General features: G+C 33.5%; 3 protein-coding genes across 6 annotated transcripts; 2 read left to right on the top strand and 1 right to left on the bottom strand.

The window, feature by feature from the left end:
- Positions 1-1,831: 1,831 nt before the first annotated feature.
- Positions 1,832-21,346, top strand: LOC103860493 (probable ubiquitin-conjugating enzyme E2 23). 3 transcript variants are annotated; one of them, XM_033287607.1, is made up of 11 exons: positions 1,832-4,700; positions 5,439-11,522; positions 12,297-16,714; positions 16,962-17,007; positions 17,038-18,869; positions 19,198-19,323; positions 19,427-19,858; positions 19,972-20,041; positions 20,133-20,272; positions 20,364-20,675; positions 20,780-21,346. In XM_033287607.1, exons 4-11 carry the CDS (start codon positions 16,962-16,964, stop codon positions 21,035-21,037), a joined length of 3,216 nt encoding a protein of 1,071 aa, XP_033143498.1. In that variant the 5' UTR covers positions 1,832-4,700; positions 5,439-11,522; positions 12,297-16,714; the 3' UTR covers positions 21,038-21,346. The 3 variants fall into 3 exon arrangements, with proteins under 3 accessions (XP_033143498.1, XP_009136342.1, XP_009136341.1); XM_009138094.3 differs by having other exon boundaries at positions 1,833-4,700; positions 16,962-18,869; XM_009138093.3 differs by having other exon boundaries at positions 1,841-4,700; positions 12,297-16,648; positions 16,962-18,869.
- LOC108870492 (RNA-binding protein 39-like) lies at positions 12,402-15,663 on the top strand. Its single transcript, XM_033287376.1, has 6 exons — positions 12,402-12,470; positions 14,417-14,491; positions 15,037-15,180; positions 15,266-15,360; positions 15,433-15,515; positions 15,632-15,663. The coding sequence occupies exons 1-6, from the start codon at positions 12,402-12,404 to the stop codon at positions 15,661-15,663; spliced, it is 498 nt and encodes a 165-aa protein (XP_033143267.1).
- LOC103860494 (transcription factor ABORTED MICROSPORES) lies at positions 21,165-24,320 on the bottom strand. 2 transcript variants are annotated; one of them, XM_009138096.3, is made up of 9 exons: positions 24,230-24,320; positions 23,743-23,858; positions 23,493-23,660; positions 23,328-23,400; positions 23,163-23,231; positions 22,462-23,073; positions 22,133-22,387; positions 21,862-22,038; positions 21,165-21,788 (listed from the first exon to the last, which is right to left on the bottom strand). In XM_009138096.3, the coding sequence occupies exons 2-9, from the start codon at positions 23,841-23,843 to the stop codon at positions 21,537-21,539; spliced, it is 1,707 nt and encodes a 568-aa protein (XP_009136344.1). In that variant the 5' UTR covers positions 23,844-23,858; positions 24,230-24,320; the 3' UTR covers positions 21,165-21,536. The 2 variants fall into 2 exon arrangements, with proteins under 2 accessions (XP_009136344.1, XP_009136343.1); XM_009138095.3 differs by lacking the exon at positions 24,230-24,320 and having other exon boundaries at positions 23,743-24,203.
- Between the last annotated feature and the right edge of the window lie 75 nt (positions 24,321-24,395).

The raw sequence follows: 24,395 nt of genomic DNA, 5'->3' as shown, positions 1-24,395 counted from the left end.
TCTAGTCAGTACTATTAAAACATGATACTTTTTTTTTAGATTTACCCTTATTTTACCTCGGCATATTACTTTTTGTGCCATTATGATTTTGCATAATAATTAAAATCTCATTAAAGATAAATCTGTAAATGAGAAAAGAACCACAACTATTGTATTTAATAAAATCTGGCCTTATAATTATATTGATATCTAATGAGTATATTTATATTATTAAAAGTAAATTACATTTCGTTACTGTTTGAAAACATAAATAGCAGTATAAATGAGAATTATTTGTAAACATGGATATCAGTATCAAAAAAAAATATAATATAATTTTAGTAATTTCATTAATATAATTACATTAATTATATTTCTATATTTCATTCAGTTTAAAAATTTCATTAATTATATTACCTTAACAATACATCACATCATTAATTATATTACCATAGTAATAATAGTGAAATTTTTTATTTATTAGTTAATTAAAATTAATTTTTTGCCAATTATAAAATAAAAAATATAAAATAATTGGATTTTGCATATGGTTAAACGTTTGATTTAATTTGTTTTACTAATTTTTTTATATTTTAGTTTCAATCGGTGGAAAATTACGTAGCCAAAAACATAACTCAAAAATATGTTTTGTGAATAAAATAATAACTTAAATCAAAATAATAAAAATGCATTACATTTATTGTCACTTAATTTTTCACTCCATATAATTATTTTACTAAATAAAAAAACTCTTTCTATTTCACTTAATTTAGCCCAACACATAGAAAGAGTCATTTTTATTAAGTTACAAAACCAGTTAGGTATGAACATTGGTTATCCATTTAGATACGGATTATTCTTTTCGGGTATCATTATTTTTTTTTGTTTTGAAATTATGCTTCGTTTTTGAATATTATAAATTTATGTGTGAGTTTTGAGTTGAGTCTTTCTGGGTCTTGATGTGTTCGGTTCTGATGTATAGAAACTTAAAAATATCAATGTATAAATATCTAAGAACCAATATCCACACGGGTGCGCGGATCATTCTATAGTATATTGTCTCTCTCATTAAATTAACATAGCATTGGAGAAACACGAAGAATAACAACTTCGATTGCTTCCTTTCTTCTTCAAGTTTCTGTCTCACCTTTTACGGATTCCACTCCAAGCGAGTTTTTTTTCCACCGATTCATGGACAAGTTGACTCAAGCCAACGTCGTTTACTTGGCTCGGTCGTTTAAAGCATTGAAGAATTTGGTGAACTGCTTTATGTTTTCTGTCTGACTCTTTTTCAGATCCTTCGTACCGTGGATTACATCATGCTCTCTCTGAAGATGTAAGGTGTCTGACTTGAAGTAGTCGATGACGTAGTTGCTAAGACAGACGTCGTGTTGAGTGGTAAAGACCATGTGGAGTCAAGATGCTGAGTTGGAGTCGTGTTGACTTGGAAAACAAGAGAGTATCTTGGAGATAAGGAAAGAAGAATAAACTTGAGAAACAAGTTTATAACTTAACGGAAGAGGAATAAGTGCATTTCAAGAAAAAGAAAGTTGCACTTAATGTTATGGAAGATGTTCATATCCATGTTGCCTTGGAGACTAGGGTTTTGGGAACATGGAGAATAACTATAAGATAGATATGGATCGTTTGTAGAGAGACAAAGACACATTCACTGATCTTATAGAGAGAGAGAGAGAGAGAGAGAGAGAGAGAGAGAGAGAGAGAGAGAGAGAGAGAGAGAGAGAGAGAGAGAGAGAGAGAGAGAGAGGTAAGCTCTTGGAAGTGTTCTGGGGTCGTGTTGAAGCAGTAGCTGAAGTACTTTACGGAAGAGAGACATAAGCGGGTAGCTTAGGAATCTTTCAGTAGCAGTTGTCAGGATATATCAGACTATGTAAAGCTGATTAAGCAGATCTTGTAATAGAGTGTACAAGATAATTTCTAATAAAGTATTGGTGTTTGTTTGTGTAATTTGTCTCTTGTTTTATCTTCTGTTTTACCTTAATTGTGTTTGCATCTGCATTTACAATTGGTATCAGAGCATGTCACCTAAATTACCGGTGTGATCCTTAAGGTGGAGATGGACACGATTATTTCTATGCAGAAGGCGAGATCATGCTGAATGCGGACCAGTATGGTCATTGGAAGGCTCGCATGAAGCAGTTGATTTGAGAAATCAATGAAGTGTGGACATATGAGATGAGAAGAAGCCAAAGCCAAAAGAGGATTGGTCAGAGGCAGAGTGCAATGCATCAAAATTTAATGCAAATGTGTTGTCGGTAATTTTTGGAGCCGTTGAAACAGAACAATTGCAGCTGATTCAAAGGAGTACTTCAGTTTAAGAGGCATGGGAGATCCTGCTGAATTCGTTTGAAGGAGATAATAGTGTCAAGAGGACACGTCTGGATCATCTTAGGTCACAATTTGAGAATCTCAGGTGGTCTGATAATGATTTGTGGCTAACTTCACTGCCAAACTCAGTGTCATGGCGCATGAAGCATGTGTACTTGGAAAGAAGTACAATGAGAAGCAGCTGGTAAAGAAGTTACTACGATGTCTTCCAACAAAGTTTGGAGGTCATAAGGTGGTCTTGAATATGACCACAAACACAGATGAGCTCAAGTGACAAACTTGTGGATATGCTGAAAGCAGAAGAGATGGAGACATACAGTAGCTCGATCTCTGCGTCAGGTGGTGCATCAAGGAGTATATCGCTTGTTGCTGACAAAGAAGGTGACACATCTCTGAATCTTGAAGATGCCATGGGGATGTTGACTAGGAATATTGGTAAGATGATGAATCCCTCTGGTTGGAGGAATCACTATTGTCGCTGGAGGTGATCATAGCAATGGTAGAAGAAGAAAATGTCTTAAGTGCTACGAGTATGAAGGAGTTGGTCATATAAGGGCTGACTGTCATGTAGCACAACAAAGAGAACTTAAGTGTTCTGAGTGTAGAGGTGTTAGACACACTCGGCGTGAATGTCCAAACTCAAAGAAAGAAAAAGGCGTTCCATTGCAGTCGTTAGATGATTCAGAGTATGTAGAAGATGGAAAGGTATTGAAGAACCTTGTTGCATTTGGTGTACGCAAGGAGGAATTCAGTGAATCCTCGGATTCAGATATTGATACAGACTCTGAGGATTATCACGTGATGCTCAACAAATGGTTTCAGCTCAAGGATCAGAATTTGAGATAGGAGAATGTGGCTCAGAAGCAAACCAATTTGCTTGAAGAAGTGCTTGAAGAACTTGCGACTGTAAATAAAGAGAAGAATGAGTCTCTTGAGCAGGAAGTTAGCAAGCTCAGGGAAGGATCTATTGGTGAATGAGAGAGAGCAAGGATGCTGGAAGATGATTTGGCTGAGAATCACAAGCGGGTCAGGATGCTCAATAGTGGAACCAATGATTTGGATAAGACACTTTCGATGGGACAACCAACTAAGACAAAATGGGGACTGGGATACCGAGGAGCTCAGAGTACTGGCGTACATCAGAAGGGGTTGTCACACTTCGTGCGAGGAAGCACATCAAAAAGTGAAGCTAAAGAAGTTCGTCCAAAAGTACGCCGGGACGTACGACAAAGAGTACAACAGGAAGGTCTACAACACGTAGATGTGAGTAACAAGTCGAAGACAATACATCACTACAGCAACATGAATGTCAGACAAGAGTTTCTGAAACATGATTGTGCATCTGGTACAAGGAAGGAGACTGATCAGTGCATCATCAACTGTGTCAGGCCAAACAAGAAGCAACATCGGATGTGTTGTTGGTTCTATGGGAAGGTTGGACACAAGAAGGTGATGTGTTTTGCTCGTGAGAAAAGCAGAAACATGGCCAAGAAGGTGAACAAGATGTTCATTAAACTCAAGAGGGTTGAAGAGGTAGTCTTAGCCAAGAGTGATCTTGAGGAAGGTCAAGAAGCATCAAATCTGGAGCCAGGACACGGAGTTGATTATGGTACAGAGTGGAATGAGATCAAAGTGCGCCAGGAAGTGATGCGAGATGATCTTCATGAGGATGATAATGAAATCACTCCAAGACAATAGCAATGAGTGCAAAGTGCACTCGGTGCGGATGGAGAAAGGCTCATGGTCAAGAAGACTACACATAAAGGAAGCCAAGTCCTCAATAGAAGCTAGTCGAAGAGTAGTTCGACATGTGCGTCAGATTGTGATGCAGTACTTGTAATATATTCTACTGCATGAGGAGTATAAACTAAAAAATTAATCAAATACTTACTATTTTTTTGATATATTTTAATAATTTTGTTATGTGTGAGCCATCCACCTAATAAACTGTACATTTAAATAGTAATATTTTAAAAAGTAACTTTATTGACATTTATTTAAATAAATTCATAATTCTGAAATAACAATAACTTTTTGAGAACATCAAAATTATTTATGCGCATAGGAAATAAATCCTTTTATTTGCTTATTGGAAAATGAACGAGTCTAAAGCTTTTACACATATTATATGAGAAAAACTTGGATTTTTCTAAATTAGATTCGTTTAAATCGGAACATATTAACGTGAGTTTCTAAAATTAGATTTTTGTTATGTATATATGTAAGAATACTTTGTATGATGTAACAAATAGAATAATTCATCTCTTTCCTAAACTTTTAACTCACTATCAATCCATTTCTATAATCCAAGATGAGGAAATCCGTTCAAATCTTGTCTACATTCTTAATCATCTTCATTATTCTCTCACTAGGTTTGTATTTACATCTTAATATATTGCATAAATTCATTTTATAGGAAATTGAATATAATACTTAGATCTTTATTACTTTTAATATATTGTGAACCCATATAAAAGTTTTTTTTGCTATATAAAATATAGCATTAAATTATCTCTTTTGTGTTCGAGAAGGCAACAAAATATAGAAAACTGATTCAAACATTTTGTGTGTTAAAATTAAAAGGATCATACCTGAAGTGCTTAAGATTTTGGTTTTTATATTTGTTTATTTTTATTTTTTTAATGTATAGGGTTAATATACGATGAAGAACAACTATGATTAAACAATTTTAAATATTTTCATTGTTTTATCATCTATTTATGTACATTTTGTCCTGCACATACAAATATGCTAACCAACATTTTCATAGTAGGGATGAACTATAGTCCTTATATAAATTTATGAGATATTTTGAGATTTATATATTTTATAGGTGATATGTTATGCTTTTCCAATATAAACATTAATTTCTCTTAAAAGATAAAAAAAAATATATTTTTATTAATATACACGCAATCCTTAAAAATATATACTTTGACCTAATCATATGCTCGTTTTTTATTTACTAGCAAAATATGTTTCTCTTTTTGCTTATAATGCTAAAAATAATAGTTCATTAAGCAGTTTTTGTTGATAAATAAGTTTTATAATTCTGAAATTTTTATATATTATCTCCCAACTAAAATTTTAGATTTTTTTTTATATTACAGGAATGATGGCAGATGCGAAAAAACAGTGTCCATATAAAATTCCAATTAATAAAAAATTCTCGTATTGTGCTGCAACACACTGTTTGGCTGATTGTAAGAAGCAACATGGAGCTGATGCTAGTGGTAGTTGTTCCGAAGAAAAGGGATTTTGTAATTGCGTTGCTAATTGCAAGGGTTCTCGCTAAGTGTTGTGAATATAATAATATCCAGCCAAAGTTTTATACTATCTTTTTACCAATAAATATCTAAATGTTAAAATGTTTGTCTCAGATTTGTGGATCTATTTATAATAAATAATAATAAGAGAATTTAATACATACAAATGTGAATAACAAGATTGTACTTTAAATAAAATAAATGATCACAATATTATTAGATGTATCCAAAAATATGTATATGATCAAAAAAGTTTAAGACGAGTTTTAAAAGATAGCGATGAAATCACAACTAATATTTAAATGATATATCATCATCACCTAACATGTCAATTTTGTGTACATTGTAAAGATATAAAATAAAAATAGCAAGACTAGATTAACTACACTAAATAAAAGGCACTTATTTGAAGGCCTCTGTAAATGTCTACATGAGCTAAAATTTGAAAACTACGTAGGGCTCGACTCTAACCGGTTAATAGTATTATTCCAAACCATCATAATGATCTCTTATAATTAATTTGGTTCACCTACGCAATTCTGAGAACACTATTTGTTAATGCGAATTATTAGTTTCAATTTATGCATCCAATGACTTTTCTTTAGGACAGTTTTAGATTAATAGTTTATATATTCGACATGTATCATGTATGATAAACCGGACTGAAAGTTTTGTTTATGTTAAGTTTAAAAATAAGACTAGTTTAATATCGTAAATTGTTCTTGGTTTATCCTAAGATGTACAAAATCTGCTTGCTTTGGTAAACAAAACATGAAAAACTTTTGAATCGGCTCTATTAGACTTTACGTAATCAACACAATATGATTTAGGTATCCAAACGAAATAATAGTTTGGATTAGATCTGATATATATATATATATATATATACTAGTTTAAGATCCGCGCAATTGTGCGGGGCGAATGTTATATATAAAACTAACTTTTATCTATTATTATTTATTTGTATTCATTTATGTATTATGTATATAATTAAATTAGAGTAAAGACATAAATTAAAACAATATATCTTGTTTATTTACGATAATGTTTTGGTAAATTCATTAAAACAATCATTTTATTTATTTTATATGGTATATAACTAAATTTCAATGATATGGAGATAGATATATAGTATATTTTAATATAAATATTTATTATTGAGAATTCATACTCACATGATAACACAAAATTTCTAATGTGTCATGTTTTGAATGCAAATTTCAAAATTAATATGTTAAGGTTTCAATACTTTTTCAATACAAATTTAGAAATAACCATATTTTAAGTATTTTTCTATGTTATATAATTTAATTTTAAACTATATTAATATGTAATATGAATGTCTACTAAATGACACTTCATATTCTTACGATTTATGGTCATTTGTATCTTGTTATTAACTTTCACAAAACTTTATTGTGACACATTTAGTAATTTATAGTCGTTTTAAAAATTAAAAAAATGATTAATGTGGTTGTTTAATATCTTTTAATGATATAAAATTAAACAAAAAGAGCTAAGATACAAAAGTTATTTATCAAATATTTATTATTCATAATCATTGATTTTCACATTACGTTAATCATATTAGGTAATTCTGTAGCTTTTATTTAAGAAAAGTGAGAGAATATTCTTTTGTATACTATTTATCAATTTAATAGTTAGTTTAATAAAAATTTATTATAAATTAAGATAGACCAACCAATTTCTCTAAGAATTGTGAATTTCGTTTTCATGGTGACACGTGACTAGAAAACGATGTTGTAATGTTTCTCAATTAATATATAAGGAATATATATATGTTTATTAATGACAGGTTCATTAAGTTTTAATTCGAGTTTGCTGAATGCAATAATACTGGTGGCCCACTTAAACCGAAAACAATGTATATGCATATTAATGTAATGTTTGATGCCTTGTTAATTTACAAAAACATCATTACTGAAGATCTTAAGATTAGTTATAAATTCAGTGACAAAAGTTGTAAAATACCTCATAAGAATAGGGTTATCTTATATTTATATAGTACATTTGTTTTAATGGGATACATATATATATATATATATATATTTCCTCACACTAACAAAAAACGTTTTGTCCAATTTTTGACATAGGTTAGTTTAGTTATTTATACATCAAATACATCTAGTCTATTAAAACAGAAGTACATTCTGTACTTAACCCTAAGTTTTACTCAATATTTACATTCCATGCCACTCTTTTTAATTAAAGATTATCTAATTAAATATAACACATACACAAATAATATTTATTATCAGGCCATGCAAATCCAAAATGTGATTCTCTAACATATATTTTGCTTTAATTAACTACATTGCCTTATAAATCAAAAACGTATTTATTATCTTGCCATATATTTCTCTATTATTAAAACTATATTGCCATGTAAATCTAAAACACGATTAATACATTATTATCATCTAAATAAACTACATTGCCATTATTATATTCCAAATATATAGATCATGTCCTATGTGTGATTACTCCTAAATATCATTCCAATTTTTTTTAATTTAAAAAATCTTCAGGTACAAATAAATAATCCATTTTTATAATTTACAATAACTAAACTGAAAAAGTATTATAATTTTGTATGTGAGTAACATAAATTCGACATAAACGAAAAATTTCGAATAAAATTTTGTATTACTAGCTGTTTTATACGAATTAAAAAACATTTAATACACATATTAATATATAAAATCAATATGACTGCTTTTTAATGTTTAATTAATATTGAACATATATTTTTGTCAAAAAATAAGTTGTCCATTTATAATATAGATATAATTACTAATTTTAACATTTAAAATAGAGAAATTTCCAATAATAGCCCGTTTTAGTTTTTCTATAATTGCCTGTTTTAGTTTTTACTAATTTTAACATGTAAAATAGAGAAATTTCCTATATTAATTTATATTTATATATTAAAAACCACTGAAGAGTCTTTTTTTACCTCCTTTGAACAATATTCTCTCAAATGTCTTTTAATCTTTTTCTTCTTTGAAGACATTTTGGTGATAAAAACTTAAAAAAAAAATGATATTGAGAAAATTACCTTTTTAAATATTAGGGTTTGAGCACAATATAAAATTAGCAGAAAAAAAAAATTATACTTGAATGTATTTGTAATCATTTATTTGTGATACTAATACATTCAATACAATAATAATCAAACAATAATCTAATATTGTTCGATCACAGTAAATAAAATGCAGTAATTACCAATATATTATAAGGTAACAATGATTTTACAAGTTAAAATAAATAGCCGCGTCGGCGCGCAGGTCAGACTCTAGACATGTATTTATTTAAAAAATCAAATAGATCAGATATGAACTTTATATATATATTTCAATAAAAATATTTGGAATGTAATTTAATAAAACTTAAAAGTATATCTAGATCTCTAATATTTACATTTTTTTGTTTAATATATCAAAATAAATTGAAAAAAAAGTTTGAAGAACGTGAAAACAAAATTTCTAATATTTTGGAAGCTAAACGTATTGAACATGATACACAAATGTCAAAACTAAGTAACATATTAATCTACAGCATGAACACAAAAAAACAAGTTGATAACATTACAAGAAATTAGAATATATAAGAACATAAAATAAATACCCGTGCAGACGCACGGGTCAACCTCTAGTTAATAACTTAAAACGCACATATCAGGTTTTGCAAGTTTGCTAGACACGTAAAAGAACTCTTTTTCATATCAAACTTTTTTTCTTCATTTCATTTTCGCTAATTTATTAAATATAAGTAATTAGGTCTAAAATAAAGTAACTCTAATTTTCATTTATATAAAAACTAAATTTTTATTTAAGAAATCCAATTTATATATATAATGCATAATATAAAATACAAATATTTACCTTTTTACTATTGGTTCCAAACCATATTTCTTTTTGTTACCATTCACATTTTATCATTCACCGTTCTTTTGTTTAACCGCTAATATTCTGCAGCTTATAAAACAATACTTAAACGGGACTGCATAACATTATCCGCTTATTCCGCTGTTCCCATTCAGTCTAAAAATTACTCTTTCTATCTAAATCTAAAACTGAATTCAATTAAATTATTTGAAGATTGCACAGTTTTCACTATTCTCTATTTTAATGTATAAACTAAAAAATTTGAGAACATCAAAATTATTTACTGATATCACTTAAATTACCCTAAGGAGTGATTTATACTCTCTCAAATAAGAGGTCGAGCTGTATTACTTAGGGATCGAATTCGTAGGGAGCTAGAGAACCAAATAAATCTAATAAGATGGATTAAGCTAGGTTGATTTAATGATTAAATGTAAAGTTGCAAGTTTGTGAGCAAGACAATTGCTCGATTGATTTGATTGGAGTTTTGGTGGAAGGATGGTTTGCTAGACTTAGGGTCTCTATCAGGAAATCATGATTATAATCCTACAGATGTCTAACAAGTTGTATGCATGATATTATAGAATTCAACACTTATAAACAAACCATTAGGCTCTCGCTTTCTAGGTTTGTCTATTGACCCACTATAAGTGTTGATCGATGATTCTATAAGAATATCGATCGATACACTTGTTGAACCGTCGACTGATTATTCGATTGAAATATCGATCGATGCGTTTGGTCAAGTTTTAACGTGCGGGTTGAATGTACTCACTAAGCTTCCTAGATCAACTATCACCTTACTCTAGCAATCTTAGCTCAATAAGGATGGATTCAGGGTGAGATGCAAGCTATCGCTTATGTCTACAACTCTTAGGGTACGTTCTAGGTAGCTAATCTAGAAACAGACATTAATGAGAATCCTAAAGATGAATATCACAACTTAACAATCTATAGTTGGGACTAATCCCTCATAACATATCTAAACCCTAAACCTAACAGGTGGATCTATTCAAGCAAGAAGTTTGTCACATTAATCATAGAAAGAATAAATAAAATTGCATTAGAATAAATATAAAAACCAAAACCAATGGAGTTCCAGGAGGACTCTGGAGGAGTTACTCCATTCTCTCCTCACTAAGAGAAAACAATGAATAAAATAAAGCTTAGCGGTTAACAATGGCTTAGAAAACACATAAATAGGATTTTAGGTTGTCCAAGGATATTCTGGTAATTTGTGGTTGCTTTTGGGCTTCAACGGTCATAAAATATGCTCAGTCCATATTCTGGGATCACCGTCGATCGACACCAATGATGTTTCATCGATCGACAGTTCTGTATCTTCTCGACAACTTCCTCTCGCGAGGCAGACTGACCACTCTTCAGTAAAACGGGAATGACCTCGGCTACAGGATGCTGATTAACCTCAAACTGGCGGTATTGCAAAGCTAACTCAAAGATCTATCTTGTTTAAAAATATGGGCTCAATCGAACGGTGGGAAGGTCTCCATCCAAAGATAAACATCTGACGCGTCTGTGCAGCTCTGCATTCAAAAGGCTCCAAAAGACACCAAAATCACCAATTTTCTCCAAATTGTCTCTGAACCTTTAAATACCCTAAATAGACTCTTTATAGTAGTAATTAGTTATTAAAACACTTATAAACCATGGCTAAAAGTGAGTAAAATCCATGCCTATCATTTACACGCATATGACACGTACCCTTTTATTTGCTTATTGGAAAATGAACGAGTCTAAAGCTTTTTCACATATTATATGAGAAAAACTTGGATTTTTCTAAATTAGATTCGTTTAAATCGGAACATATTAACGTGAGTTTCTTAAATTAGATTTTTGTTATGTATATATGTACGAATACTTTGTATGTTGTAACAAATACAATAATTCATCTCTTTCCTACATTTTTAACTCACTATCAATCCATTTCTATAATCCAAGATGAGGAAATCCGTTCAACTCTTATCTACGTTCTTAATCGTCTTCATTATTCTCTCCCTAGGTTTGTATTTACATCTTAATATATTGAAAAAATACATTATATAGGAAATTGAATATAATACTTAGATCTTTATTACTTTTAATATATTGTGAACCCATATAAGAGTTTTTGTTTACTATATAATATAACATTAAATTATCTCTTTTGTGTAAAATTCATAAATTTCCAGAAGGCAACAAAATACAGAAAACTGATTCAAACATTTTGTGTGTTAAAATTAAAAGGATCATACCTGAAGTACTTAAGAATTTTGTTTTTATATTTGTTTATTTTTATTTTTTTAATGTATAGGGTTAATACGATGAAGAACAACTATGATTAAACAATTTTAAATATTTGCATTGTTTTATCATCTATTTATGTACATTTTGTCCTGCACATACAAATATGTTAACCAACATTTTCATATTAGGGATGAACTATAGTCTCTATATAAATTTATGAGATATTTTGAGATTTATATATTTTATAGGTGATATGTTATGCTTTTCCAATATAAACATTAATTTCTCTTAAAAGATAAAAAAATTATATGCTTTTATTAATATACACACAATTCCTAAAAATATTTGTTCACAAAACAGAAAAAATATATACTTTGACCTAATCATATGCTCGTTTTTTATTTACTAGCAAAATCTGTTTCTCTTTTTGCTTATAATTCTTAAAATAATAGTTCATTAAGCAGTTTTTGTTGATAAATAAGTTTTATAATTCAGAAAATTTATATATATTATCTCCCAATTAAAATTTCAGATTTTTTATATATTACAGGAATGATGGCAGATGCGAAAAAACAGTGTCCATATAAAATTCCAATTAGTAAAAAATTGCCGTATTGTGCTCCAGCACTCTGTTTGGCTGATTGCAAGAAGCAACATGGAGCTGATGCTAGTGGTAGTTGTTCCGAAGAAAAGGGATTTTGTAACTGCGTTGCTAATTGCAAGGGTGCTCGCTAATATCCAACCAAATTTTTATACTATCTTTTTACCAATAAATATCTAAATGTTAAAATGTTTGTCTCAGATTTGTGGATCTATTTATAATAAATAATAATAAGAGAATTAAATAAATACAAATGTGAATAACAAGATTGTACTTTAAATAAAATAAATGATCACAATATTATTAGATGTATTCAAAAATATGTATATGATAAAAAAAAAGTTTAAGACGAGTTTTAAAAGATAGCGATGAAATCACAACCAATATTTAAATGTGATATCATCCTAACATGTAAATTTTGTGTACATTGTTAAAAAATAAAATAAAAATAGCAAGAGTTGATTATCTACACTAAATAAAAAGCACTTATTTGAAGGCCTCTATAAATGTCTACATGAGCTAAAAATTTGAAAACTACATAGGGCTCGATTCTAACCGGTTAATAGTATTATTCCAAACTATCCTAATGATCTCTTATAATTAATTTGGTCCACCTCCTTTTATACGCAAGACTGAGAACACTATTTGTTAATGCGAATTATTAGTTTCAATTTATGTATCCAATGAATTTTCTTTAGGACAGTTTTAGAATAATAAGTTTATATATTCGACATGTATCATGTATGATAAACCGGACTGAAAGTTTTGTTTATGTTAAGATGAAAAATAAGACTAGTCTAGTATTGTAAATTGTTCTTGGTTTATCTTAAGATGTACAAAATCTGTTTGCTTTGGTCAACAAAACATGAAAAACTTTTGAATCGGCTCTATTAGACTAACGTAATCAACACCATATGATTTAGGTATCCAAACAAAATAATACTTTGGATTAGATCTGATAGGTATATATATGTCTATTAATGACAGGTTCATTACGTTTTAATTCGATTTTGCTGAATGCAATAATACCGGTGGCCCACTTAAACCGAAAACAATGTATATGCATATAAATGTATTGTTTGATGCCTTGTTAATTTACAAAAACATCATTACTGAAGATCTTAAGATTAGTTATAAATTCGGTGACAAAAGTTGTAAAATACCACATAAGAATAGGTTATCTTATATACTACATTTGTTTTAATGGGATACATATATATCCTCACACTAACAAAAAACGTTTCGTCCAATTTTGACATAGTTTAGTTATTAATACATCAAATACATTACTAATAACTTAAAACGCACATATCAGGTTTTGCAAGTTTGCTAGATACCTAAAAGAAAATTATTTATATGAGATAAGATATGCGTTTTGCGCAAGGTGAATGTATATGAAAATTATTTAAAAAAATATTGTATGAAAGAGTAAAATTTATATTCTTGATCGAATTAATATTTTTGGCCCTTAAACAAATTTTTTAAATTTTTTTTGTTAATTACCTAATTTGTTTACTGATGAACTGTTCACATTTTAAAAAATATTTTAGGTCAAAATATCACTTATCGCATAAGAACCTAACGTTTACGCCGAAGAATCTCAAGCCTACTATTTGGTTACAATGAAACTATGTCAGCTCGGTGTTATATCATGATTTAGCAATTTAAAATTTAATTATGGTTATGAGAAGTTTACGTTCACGTGTCAATCCTATCTATCTTCAATATTTTTCTTAATTTTGTGTCGTTTTTTCTCATTTTGGTTATTGCTCGATATAAATATTGATTTTTGAGTTTATTCTCATTTCGTTATTTTGTTTTAGCCTGAGATTTAAAAAATGTTTAAGATTTTAAAATTATTTAAAAAATACATACTTAAGTAAGATTCACGTCTTGTGCAGAATAAATATTTTATATGTATTACTTATTTTATGTTTTTCTGTATATTAAAAGACTGGCCATTGCAAAGGATTTGGTTTTATTCAGGTAGGTTGAGTTAATGTCAGTCTTGAATTCTTACTGATGTGCTTTTTGATTAACAGAGATCTTGTCTTTTAAATACCTTGCAGTTTGCTCGCCTGGAGGATGCAAGGAATGCACTGAATCTGAACGGGCAGTTGGAGATTGCAGGTCGTGCAATCAAGGTATTGGTTGATCTTATTTTGAAATATTTATTTATATTAACCCGTAAGGCTGTAGAGAGCTGTAGCTGTGTTAAGTATTTTCTAGACTCTAAAAAACAAGCATCCTTTGTAAGAAACAAACATTCATGTTCTTTCTGCTTAGTGATGGTACATTATTTTGTCTACTAAGGAAAATGAACCATGACAACCTGCATGTTGAATTTTTTCCCGGATATTTAGAGCAGCCAAACAATTTTGAACCAGAGCCCATCAAAGCCAAAGGCTTCTAAATATGTATATTACACCATATGTTATGTCTGTTGATGATTTAGTATCACGTTTCATTAGGTGTCAGCTGTAACAGAACAACGGTGATCTGGATGATGATGATGGACAGGTCCTTGTAAGTAGTTTTCTTAAGCTTGCTAACTTATCCTCCAAAAGAGAACATATCTCATCGGTATATAGGTAGAACTGAAGTGATCTGTTTCAAATAATAGATATAGGCACTGCAATCACGTAGGATTTGGTATATAATCAACTTAATAAACCCGTCTTCTCTGCAGCCTCGCTGCAGTGCTATCTCCATTGGTGGCTCCTCTCGTAAAAGGGGGTTTTCCGCTGTTGTCGGTATTCCAGCTGTGGTCGACCCTGTTGGTGCCCCCAGCGAATGTCTACTGCTTAAAAACATGTTTGATCCCTCTACAGAGGTTGGCGATCTGCTGAACATTCTCTCGTCTCTTAATACTTTGTACCTGAAGCTAATTCTTCTTTACACATGTATATGTTTCGCAGACTGAACCTGAGTTTGACTTTGACGAGCATATCAAAGAAGATGTTAAAGACGAATGCTCCAAATTTGGAGAACTGAACCATATCTTTGTTGACAAGTGAGTGAACTTTTAGTATTTTTCATCCTCCAAAAGAGCATTACTAAAGTAACATTTGATTGCTCGAAACAGAAACAGCATAGGTTTTTTGTCTACTTGCCATTTGAAAATGCGCAAGCAGCAATGGGAGTGTAACGTGCTCTCCATGGTAGATGGTTTGCTGGAAAGATGATTACAGCGACTTACATGGGTAGTACATGACTTGTAACATTTTCAAGCTGTTCGGTTTAATTCTCTACTAACGAATCTTCTTCCTCTTTTGTGATGTCAGACTACGAAGCCAAGTTCCCTGAGAGGAAGTAGTTGATAGATTCATGAGAATGTAAGCCGAGAGAGATTTTAGGATTGTTTTTAAAAGCATCAATGAAGATGGTATTTAAGATAATGAAAGCTTGTCGTATGGCTTGTGTCACGTCTATTGTTTATGCTTTCACCCGCTTCTTACATTATTAAACATTCGAAATTGTGTGTTTGGTTACTTTCATTGATACCTTTCTTTAGGTTCAATTTAATATTTTAGGCCATAAGAATGTTTCGACTCTTTATATTCGGTTCGAAACCAAAAGAAAGTTGACTATTTTGGTTTGTATATATTCATATATTTTTTTGTTGGAATTGGTCTTTCACTCTGCCTTATTATAATGATCTGAACTCTGCCTAATCACCAAGTCATAATCATTCTTTAAGTAGTTAATAACAAATATATTAGTTTCATACCCTATCATTAAAAAAAATCTACTAGCCAAGACCCTTAATCGTTTGTATATTGTCATGTTTGTATAAACTGATTAGAAAATTTTGGATATTCCGGTTACAATTACAATTTCTTTTGATTTTTTTTTTCAAATGTTTTGGTTTATGATAATTATATCTTAAAATAATGGAATACATTGCTGTAATTTTGAAAATACATACATTTTTTTTTAACATATGATTTCAAAAGAAATGGTAGGTTGTAGTCTTGTAGATGAATACTTCCCCGGTTAGGTAAACAATTCGAATTTAAAATCGGTTTGGTTTGGATAGGAAGCGTGAACCGGGCGACAAGGTAAGCAAAAATCCAAGGGCCCAGATTGAATAGTTTGGATCATCGGTAATGCGGGTGGAATGTCAAGAAAAAAGGAAGAGAGAAAGACGTGAAGATACATTAGTGACGAATATATCCTTCCTTGACGCCGCTCCGAGCTTGAGAGAAACAATCCATCCCCAGAGGAAGATCGAACATTATTGCACATAAGATCGAACGAGAATAGAATTGAAATCTCCTCCTCTTTGCTTTCCGAACTTGGTACTCGCTTCTCTATCGATTCGTCATCTGTTTGAATCTATCGAACATTTCATCGGCGAGCTAAATGTGATTATTTTCCTCGTAAAATCTTTATTAGCTATTTGTAGTTTCGTAGCTTAACGAATCATCGAAATGTTCTGTTGAAGGTGGGATGATTCTGTTATGAATCATCGGAATGTTCTATGGACATGCTTTAGCTATTTAGCTTCGTTTAATAAATCATTTTGTTTTCGTTTTGACTTTTTTTTTTTTTTTTTTGCTATTACTTTGGATTGTTGAAGACTCTCATCATATAGGCACTTTTTTGTTTCAGATGGAGCATGAGCAAGATGACCCTGGGGTTGACTTGCCACTTGATGGTTCATTGGAAAGTGAGCCTATATGTGATGATCCAAGTCGTATAGATAAGGCTGATGATTCAGGAAGCAACGAGCATCCCAACATTTATAGACACGATATTGTGAGAAACAACAAGACAGGTAGTATTGGGGTTGTGAGCGAAGTTGCTGGTGATTCTGACTCTGAAAGTGATATTAGCGATGAGGAAAATTATGGTGGTGATGATGAGGACGATGATAATGATGATGATGGGGCTGAAGAGGAAGGGAAAAAGGCCAACGAGGAAAATGTTGGTCGTGGAGAGAAAAACTACAAATGTGGTACTCTTGAGGGTGATCAGATTCGTGTTCTGTGGATGGACGACACCGAGCCAGTTCAGGATGTTAACAATGTAACAGTTGTAGATCGTGGTTTCTTACACGGAGACTATGTTGCTTCATCTTCTGACCCAACTGGGCAGGTGGGAGTAGTAGTGGATGTAGACATGTCGGTAGATTTACTGGCTCTGGATGGTTCTACCCACAAAGACATCTCAACAAAAGAATTGAAACGCGTCAGGGATTTTTGTGTTGGTGATTACGTGGTTCACGGCCCCTGGCTAGGTAGGATCGATGATGTGTTGGACAATGTGACTGTGTTGTTCGATGATGGATCCATGTGTAGAGTCCTACGTGCTGAGCCTCTTCAACTCAAACCTGTTTCCCAGAGTAACCTTGAAGAAGACGCAAACTTTCCTTATTACCCGGGCCAGCGTGTCAAAGCAACCTCCTCGTCGGTTTTCAAGAGTTCCCGTTGGTTGTCTGGATTGTGGAAGCCCAATCGCTTAGAAGGTACTGTGACTAAAGTCACCGCTGGATCTATTTTTGTCTACTGGATTGCTTCAGCTGGCTTTGGGCCAGATTCTGCTGTCTCCCCACCTGAGGAGCAGAGTCCAAGTAACTTGACGTTGTTGTCATCTTTCACTCATGCTAACTGGCAAGTTGGTGACTGGGGCCTTCTTCCATCGGTGAATCAGTCTGCTACGATTCCCTTGCACAAGCATGTTTCTAAATTACGACTTTATGATTCTCAAGCAAAAAGGGCAGACCGGGAACAGAATAAATCCGATTTAGAAGATGAACTAAGCGAAGAAAAAAGTGAGCCTGTTGGCATTACTGCTGAAGCTTTGCCAAAAGAAACTACTGTTTCTTCTACTTCTAAGGAGCCTGCGCATGAACCTTGGCCTCTCCATCGTAAGAAGATACGCAAACTCGTTATCAGAAAGGACAAAAGGGTAAAGAAAAAAGAGGAAAGCTTTGAACGAGCTCTGTTGATAGTTAACAGCAGAACGCTTGTTGATGTAGCCTGGCAGGATGGTACAGTTGAATGTAGACGGGAAGCAACAACATTGATTCCGATTGAGACCCCTGGCGATCAAGAATTTGTCCCTGAGCAGTATGTGGTGGAGAAGGCTTCAGATGATGATGATAATAACACAACTGAACCTAAGCGTGTTGGGGTTGTTAAAAGCGTCAATGCAAAAGAACGTACTGCTTCTGTGAGATGGTTGAAGCCGCGTCTAACGGCAGAAGAGCCTCGTGAGTTTGACAAGGAAGAAATTGCAAGTGTTTATGAGCTAGAGGTCCATCCCGATTATGACTACTGTTATGGGGATGTTGTTGTTCGGCTGTCACCTGTTACCATGGCCTTACCAGCATCTTCTGAGGCAACAGAGCAAGACGATGGGCACCAAGATGCAGAATATCATCAAGAAGCTAAAGTCCATGATAAGGAAGAAAACGAAGTTGATACGAACATTCCGGAGCTCTCATGGGTTGGAAATATTACTGGACTTAAGGATGGTGATATTGAAGTAACATGGGCTGATGGAATGGTCTCAACGGTACGTCCACCTCAAATAATCTATTCACTTACAAACCCCTTGCTGGTCTGGCTTTTCCTCATTATATGATTCGGAACATGTGCAAATGTTTGAGTGCTTTACTACACTTGATGTTCTAGTTTAGAACTCTTTTGTTTTATTTCGATGGTCTGATGGCACTTTTATGAGAATTAGTCTATAATATATGCAAATTAGTTCTTTTTTTACGAGACTCTCTGCCTCTGAGCGAGAATAAACTCTTCTATTTTTTGAACTGATGGCACTTTTCCTGCAAACAAGGCTAAGTATTTATTAATTTTACTTTTCGTTTTCTTTTGGTTTCTCCTAGGTTGGCCCTCAAGCAATTTATGTAGTTGGTCGGGACGATGATGAATCAATTGCTGCAGAAAGTGAAGCAAGTGATGCTGCTAGTTGGGAAACTGTAGACGACGACAATGGTGGTGCTCCTGAAGAGGTTTGTTTTGTAAAGAAAACGTTACTGGTTCTTTTTGCCTAAACCCAGAACATTATGTTGCACAATCATTTTCTACGAATTAATGAGAATCGTTGATTTACAGGATCTTGGAAGGGGTAGTTTTCTTGAGGAAAACTCTGATGCAGGAAACAATGGTGAGAATGATTCTGGGAGGAATGGTGCCCTAGCTCTCCCACTAGCTGCAGTTGAATTCGTGACTCGAATGGCTAGTGGAATCTTTTCACGTGGACAGAAAGCTGAAGATTCTTCCAGTTCTAGTCTCACAGATGACAATGGATTGACGAACTCTTCCCACGAGAGGGGTTCTTTCCTTGATGATCATAGTCCTACAAATTTCAGTGCCACTGATAACTGTGATTTAGAGGGAACAGTTGTAGAAAATGAAGCAGTGGAAAGATCAGAGGGTGAAAAATCTGAAGAGCCAATACCTTCTGAAAGTGATAGTTGCAGTTTCAAACGCTTTGATATATCACAAGATCCTCTGGACCACCATTATCTTGGCTCAGATGAGCAGGTAGGTCAAGTACTTTACACTTCAGATGATTCCCGTAGAAAACGGTTTCTTCACGTTACAGTTGATATTTGAAACTTGAGTTTGAATCTTAAAGTGTCTTATCAAACTTGCAGAAAACAAAGGAAAGACGGTGGTTCAAAAAGGTTGATCAAGACTGGAAAATACTTCAGAACAATCTTCCGGGTAAGATTGTATAGATGTGCAGTTAAATCATTCACCAGTGTTTCATGATTGGTAACTTCTTATTGGAAAGAAATTCATTTACCTTTAACAGATGGAATATTTGTTCGAGTTTACGAAGATCGAATGGATCTGTTAAGGGCGGTTATAGCTGGGGCTTATGGAACACCATACCAAGATGGTCTCTTCTTTTTTGATTTTCACCTTCCATCTGACTACCCTAGTGTGCCACCGGTAAGAGTTTCTAGTTTTAGTATTGCTTGTTGCACACAACGCAAGTGAATCCATTTTAAAATTATGTTCTGTCTGCCTTTTCGTTCTGCAGTCGGCACATTACCATTCTGGTGGTTGGAGGTTGAACCCCAATCTGTATGAAGAAGGCAAGGTCTGTCTTAGCCTTCTTAATACGTGGACAGGCAGAGGAAATGAAGTCTGGGATCCCAAATCATCTAGCATCCTTCAAGTCCTTGTTTCACTCCAGGGATTAGTGTTGAATTCAAAGCCTTATTTCAATGAAGCCGGGTATGATAAGCAGATAGGAACTGCAGAAGGAGAGAAAAACTCACTGGGGTATAACGAGAATGCCTTTCTTCTAAATTGTAAAACCATGATGTATCTTATGCGGAGACCACCAAAGGTAAGGAGAAGAACTCTGCTTCTCTTTCTTTTACTCCATTACATTGATTTTTTTTTGTATTTTTCCCTAACCTTCCTTTGCTTAACTTGTGTTGAAATCTGTAGGATTTTGAAGAACTCATCAAAGATCATTTCAGAAAACGCGGTTATTACATCTTGAAGGCATGTGACGCCTACATGAAAGGATATCTAATAGGTTCTCTCAGCAAAGATGCCTCGGTTATTGATGAAAGCTGCAGTGCTAATTCAAATTCGGTTGGTTTTAAGCTTATGTTGGCTAAGATTGCGCCAAAGCTATTCTCAGCGCTGAGTGAGGTAGGCGCTGACTGCAATGAATTCAAGCATCTTCAGCAGCAGCAATAACACAAGCCTCAAAGGATATACACCAATTATATTGCCAATTAACCAAGTGAAGGTTTTGTGGCTTCTTTATTATTACAAGTTTTGAACTCAGATATGTCTGAAATGTGCGGGTCAGAGTTTTTTTTTGAGTTATGCAAGAATTGCATGTTCCTGAGTTGTAACCCCATCTGCTCCAGCAATATTGACAAAGTTTTTTTTGGCTGTTTTGGAGTTTGCTTAAAAGTTTTAGGGGTGTACACTACAACACTTGTTTTGTCATATGGATAATTAACTTCAGACAGATTATTTCAAATGAAGTTATTTTGCTTTTATAGTGTTCCATGTGAATCTACCACAGTCCATGTTTATAGTATTGGATACAGGAATTTCTCTCGAACTGTCATTCCTTTTTTTATTATCTGATGAAATGGAAAAAGACCTTTGAAGTGTATTTGCGCAGATTTTAATGTTTCTTTCTCATGTAAAGAAACACATCTTGGTAGCTCAGGGAACATGTTCCTTATTGGTTTTGGTAATGGTTGATGTGTTGGTGGTGATGGTGAGCGCTCTGGTTCATCTGATGATCATGTAGTTGATGATGACCGCCGTGATGGTGGTGATCATCATAGTGTTGATAGCCAACTTCGTTCTTTTCGTTTTGTATGGAACCAGTTGCCATCTGATCATCATGCCATCCTCTAGATGTGTTCCTGGTTATTTCCAGCAACGAGTTTCTCACATGTTCAGCTGGCACCATCTCGCTATCATTTTTCTGTAAAATGAATAAAAAAAAAGAATCATTTTGATTTTCTTCATTAAGCAGGTCCTTCTCCTTCAGATCATACCTCGACTTTAAAGACATTGGAGACAAGGCTGAGGAAACGAGTCGTGTTAGCATTTGTGACCTCAAGTCCAAGAGAATCAAGTGCCTCCATTAGCCTTGTGAAGCCTCCTGGTTTGTATTCACAAATCACCTTTACGAAAAACTCTCTGCCATCTAAGTGAGCCACGTCCACTTGCGGCTGAAACCCCTCACCCAAAACATAAAACCAAAATCATCAGCATGTGGTGTTGAGAGTTCGATACATATAGAAAGGTGAGAGTTTATGTTCTAACTTCCATTTCTTGTCCTTTATCATTGCAGTTCTCAAGATCAACATCTTGTTTCATGTCAGGAAGATTCGAGTTACACGAAAGCCCCTGGTGAAACCCAGTGAGCACTGTCCCGTTCATGCTCATCCCTCCTTGCTGCCTATTAGATCCATCCTCAGTCTCTGAATTATCTTCAAGCTCGTCTTGAAGCTCCTTTGCCTCATTCTGCAACTCCTTAACGTAGTTGATAGCGTCACCAAGAATCGATGCCCTATCCAACTTCCATGCCACAAAAAACTTGCTTCAGCCAAGAAAGAAAAACAAGAAACAAACCTTATCGTTATTCTATGTACCTTAGTTATCCTGGGAACAAGCGACCTGAGAGCGTAAAGCCTATCGTTAAGCTTCTTCCTCCTCCGTCTCTCAGCATGCAGGTTCTTAGCTTGAGTATGTTTTCCTGTCTTTTTCTTACACTTTGGATCATCTTCATCATCAATCTGGTCGCTACAATCCGAACCAGTTGCGTTCTCATTCATTTCCTTATCGTTACCAACTTGCTGTTCGTTCACAAGCAAGCTAGCCTCGCCCATCACTGACATCCCCTCTTCTGCCACCGTGTTAAAAGGGTTCATGTTGTTACCATTCTCCGGGAGATCATACCCCAACGTTTGATGATGGTGATCATAATCACTCTTCATCTTCAAGTGTTGTTGTGACTCGTAATCATTCATCTGAGGCAAGAAGTTGAGACGGATTTGATCAGCTGAGATATCGTATGGGGATGGGAGATTCATCATCTCTTCATCCTTTGATGAACCCTTTTGATGGATGTCACCAGGTAACAACATCCCATACGGCTTGGACTCGACCTCAACCCCTACCATCATGTTGATCGTTACGGTTTCATCCATCAACATGTTGCAATGCCCCATTACAAAGTCCACCACGTTCTGATCTTCAGCGACCTATACGTTACACACATCATGACAAACCAAGGCATTTTTTTAAACTTATACAACACTTGACACAACCAAGAGACGTTTATTACACATACATGTCTGGTTGCAAAGAGCTCCACTAATCCTCCCGGTATAGGAACCAAAACCCTAGTACAAATTGTTTCCTGGATTTTTAAAATACTGATGTTTTTTAAGAGTTCTTGTTCTTGTAGATCAATCATGTGACTGGTGATGCTTCAAACTAGAAAATTGGATAATACCTGCATAAAACCTGGTTCTGAGCTCTCAGTTAACCAACCGGTCTGGTTAGTCAGAAGAGTCTCCGCATATATCCTATAACACAAGTCCATTTTTTCCATCTCTAGATATATCATATGAAACAAACAATATAGTCTTATGTGCGCCGCATGTATATATGTTCATACCCGGAATCAAGAGGGATGGAAGAAGGAAGATGGGAAAGAACTTCACAAGATTTGGTTCGAGGATGATGGAACATTACATCTCTACAACTTCCGAAGCTAAACTCTTCTGTTCCAGCTTCCTCTATGAGCTGTGTCCCACCACAACAACATCCCATCCACTTCACAAACCTGTCTCCTCCCAAACCAAAAAGGAAACAATGTGACGAAAGAGATTCTTTAAAACTTTATTGCATTGAAGAACTAAATTAACCTTTGGTCCTCGTTTAGTCTCCAAAGAACACAATAGTCCCAAGCTCTTGCACCCACAAGAGGCCTTAATTTCTCCAACAAGTTTTGCATATTACTCTCCATTTCTCAAAATGATTACTACACAAAATAAGAAAAAATATTTTTTTTTAATATATCACACCTATATATAAAGTCCCAAAACGGCAAAGATCCCTTCAAACAGTATTGTGCCAATATTTTTAATGGTTTTGTTTGTCTACAAAGGAGAAATTTGAGATGGCATAAATAATTAGAAAAGAAAAAGATGCATCATTCACATGATTTTAAACTAAAGATAGAGCTACAGTATCATGAAAATATAAGCCAACAAGAAACTACACAAGATTCTTGAAAGAATATTCCTCAAAAATCTTGTGAATGTTGAAACTTGACAAGACAAAGCAACAGCTAGGAAAAGAAGACAAGAGACTGCAAGAAATTAAAGAAGAAGAGAAATAGAAGCTAGTTACATTCATACAAGGTTTTTTGCTTTTCGTGTAAAATAACGTCACCAATAACTTTTTATATATGTGTGATAATTTTCTTGCTTTCTCTGTTAGGAGAGATTAATTGTGGCTTTGGTAGGTAAAGTGCAAGACATGCATGACGATCAAGTATACATGTATATACGAATAT

Source organism: Brassica rapa, chromosome A03 (assembly GCF_000309985.2).
Source record: "Brassica rapa cultivar Chiifu-401-42 chromosome A03, CAAS_Brap_v3.01, whole genome shotgun sequence".
Lineage (NCBI taxonomy): Eukaryota > Viridiplantae > Streptophyta > Magnoliopsida > Brassicales > Brassicaceae > Brassica > Brassica rapa.
This window is presented reverse-complemented; position numbering and strand designations above follow the sequence as displayed.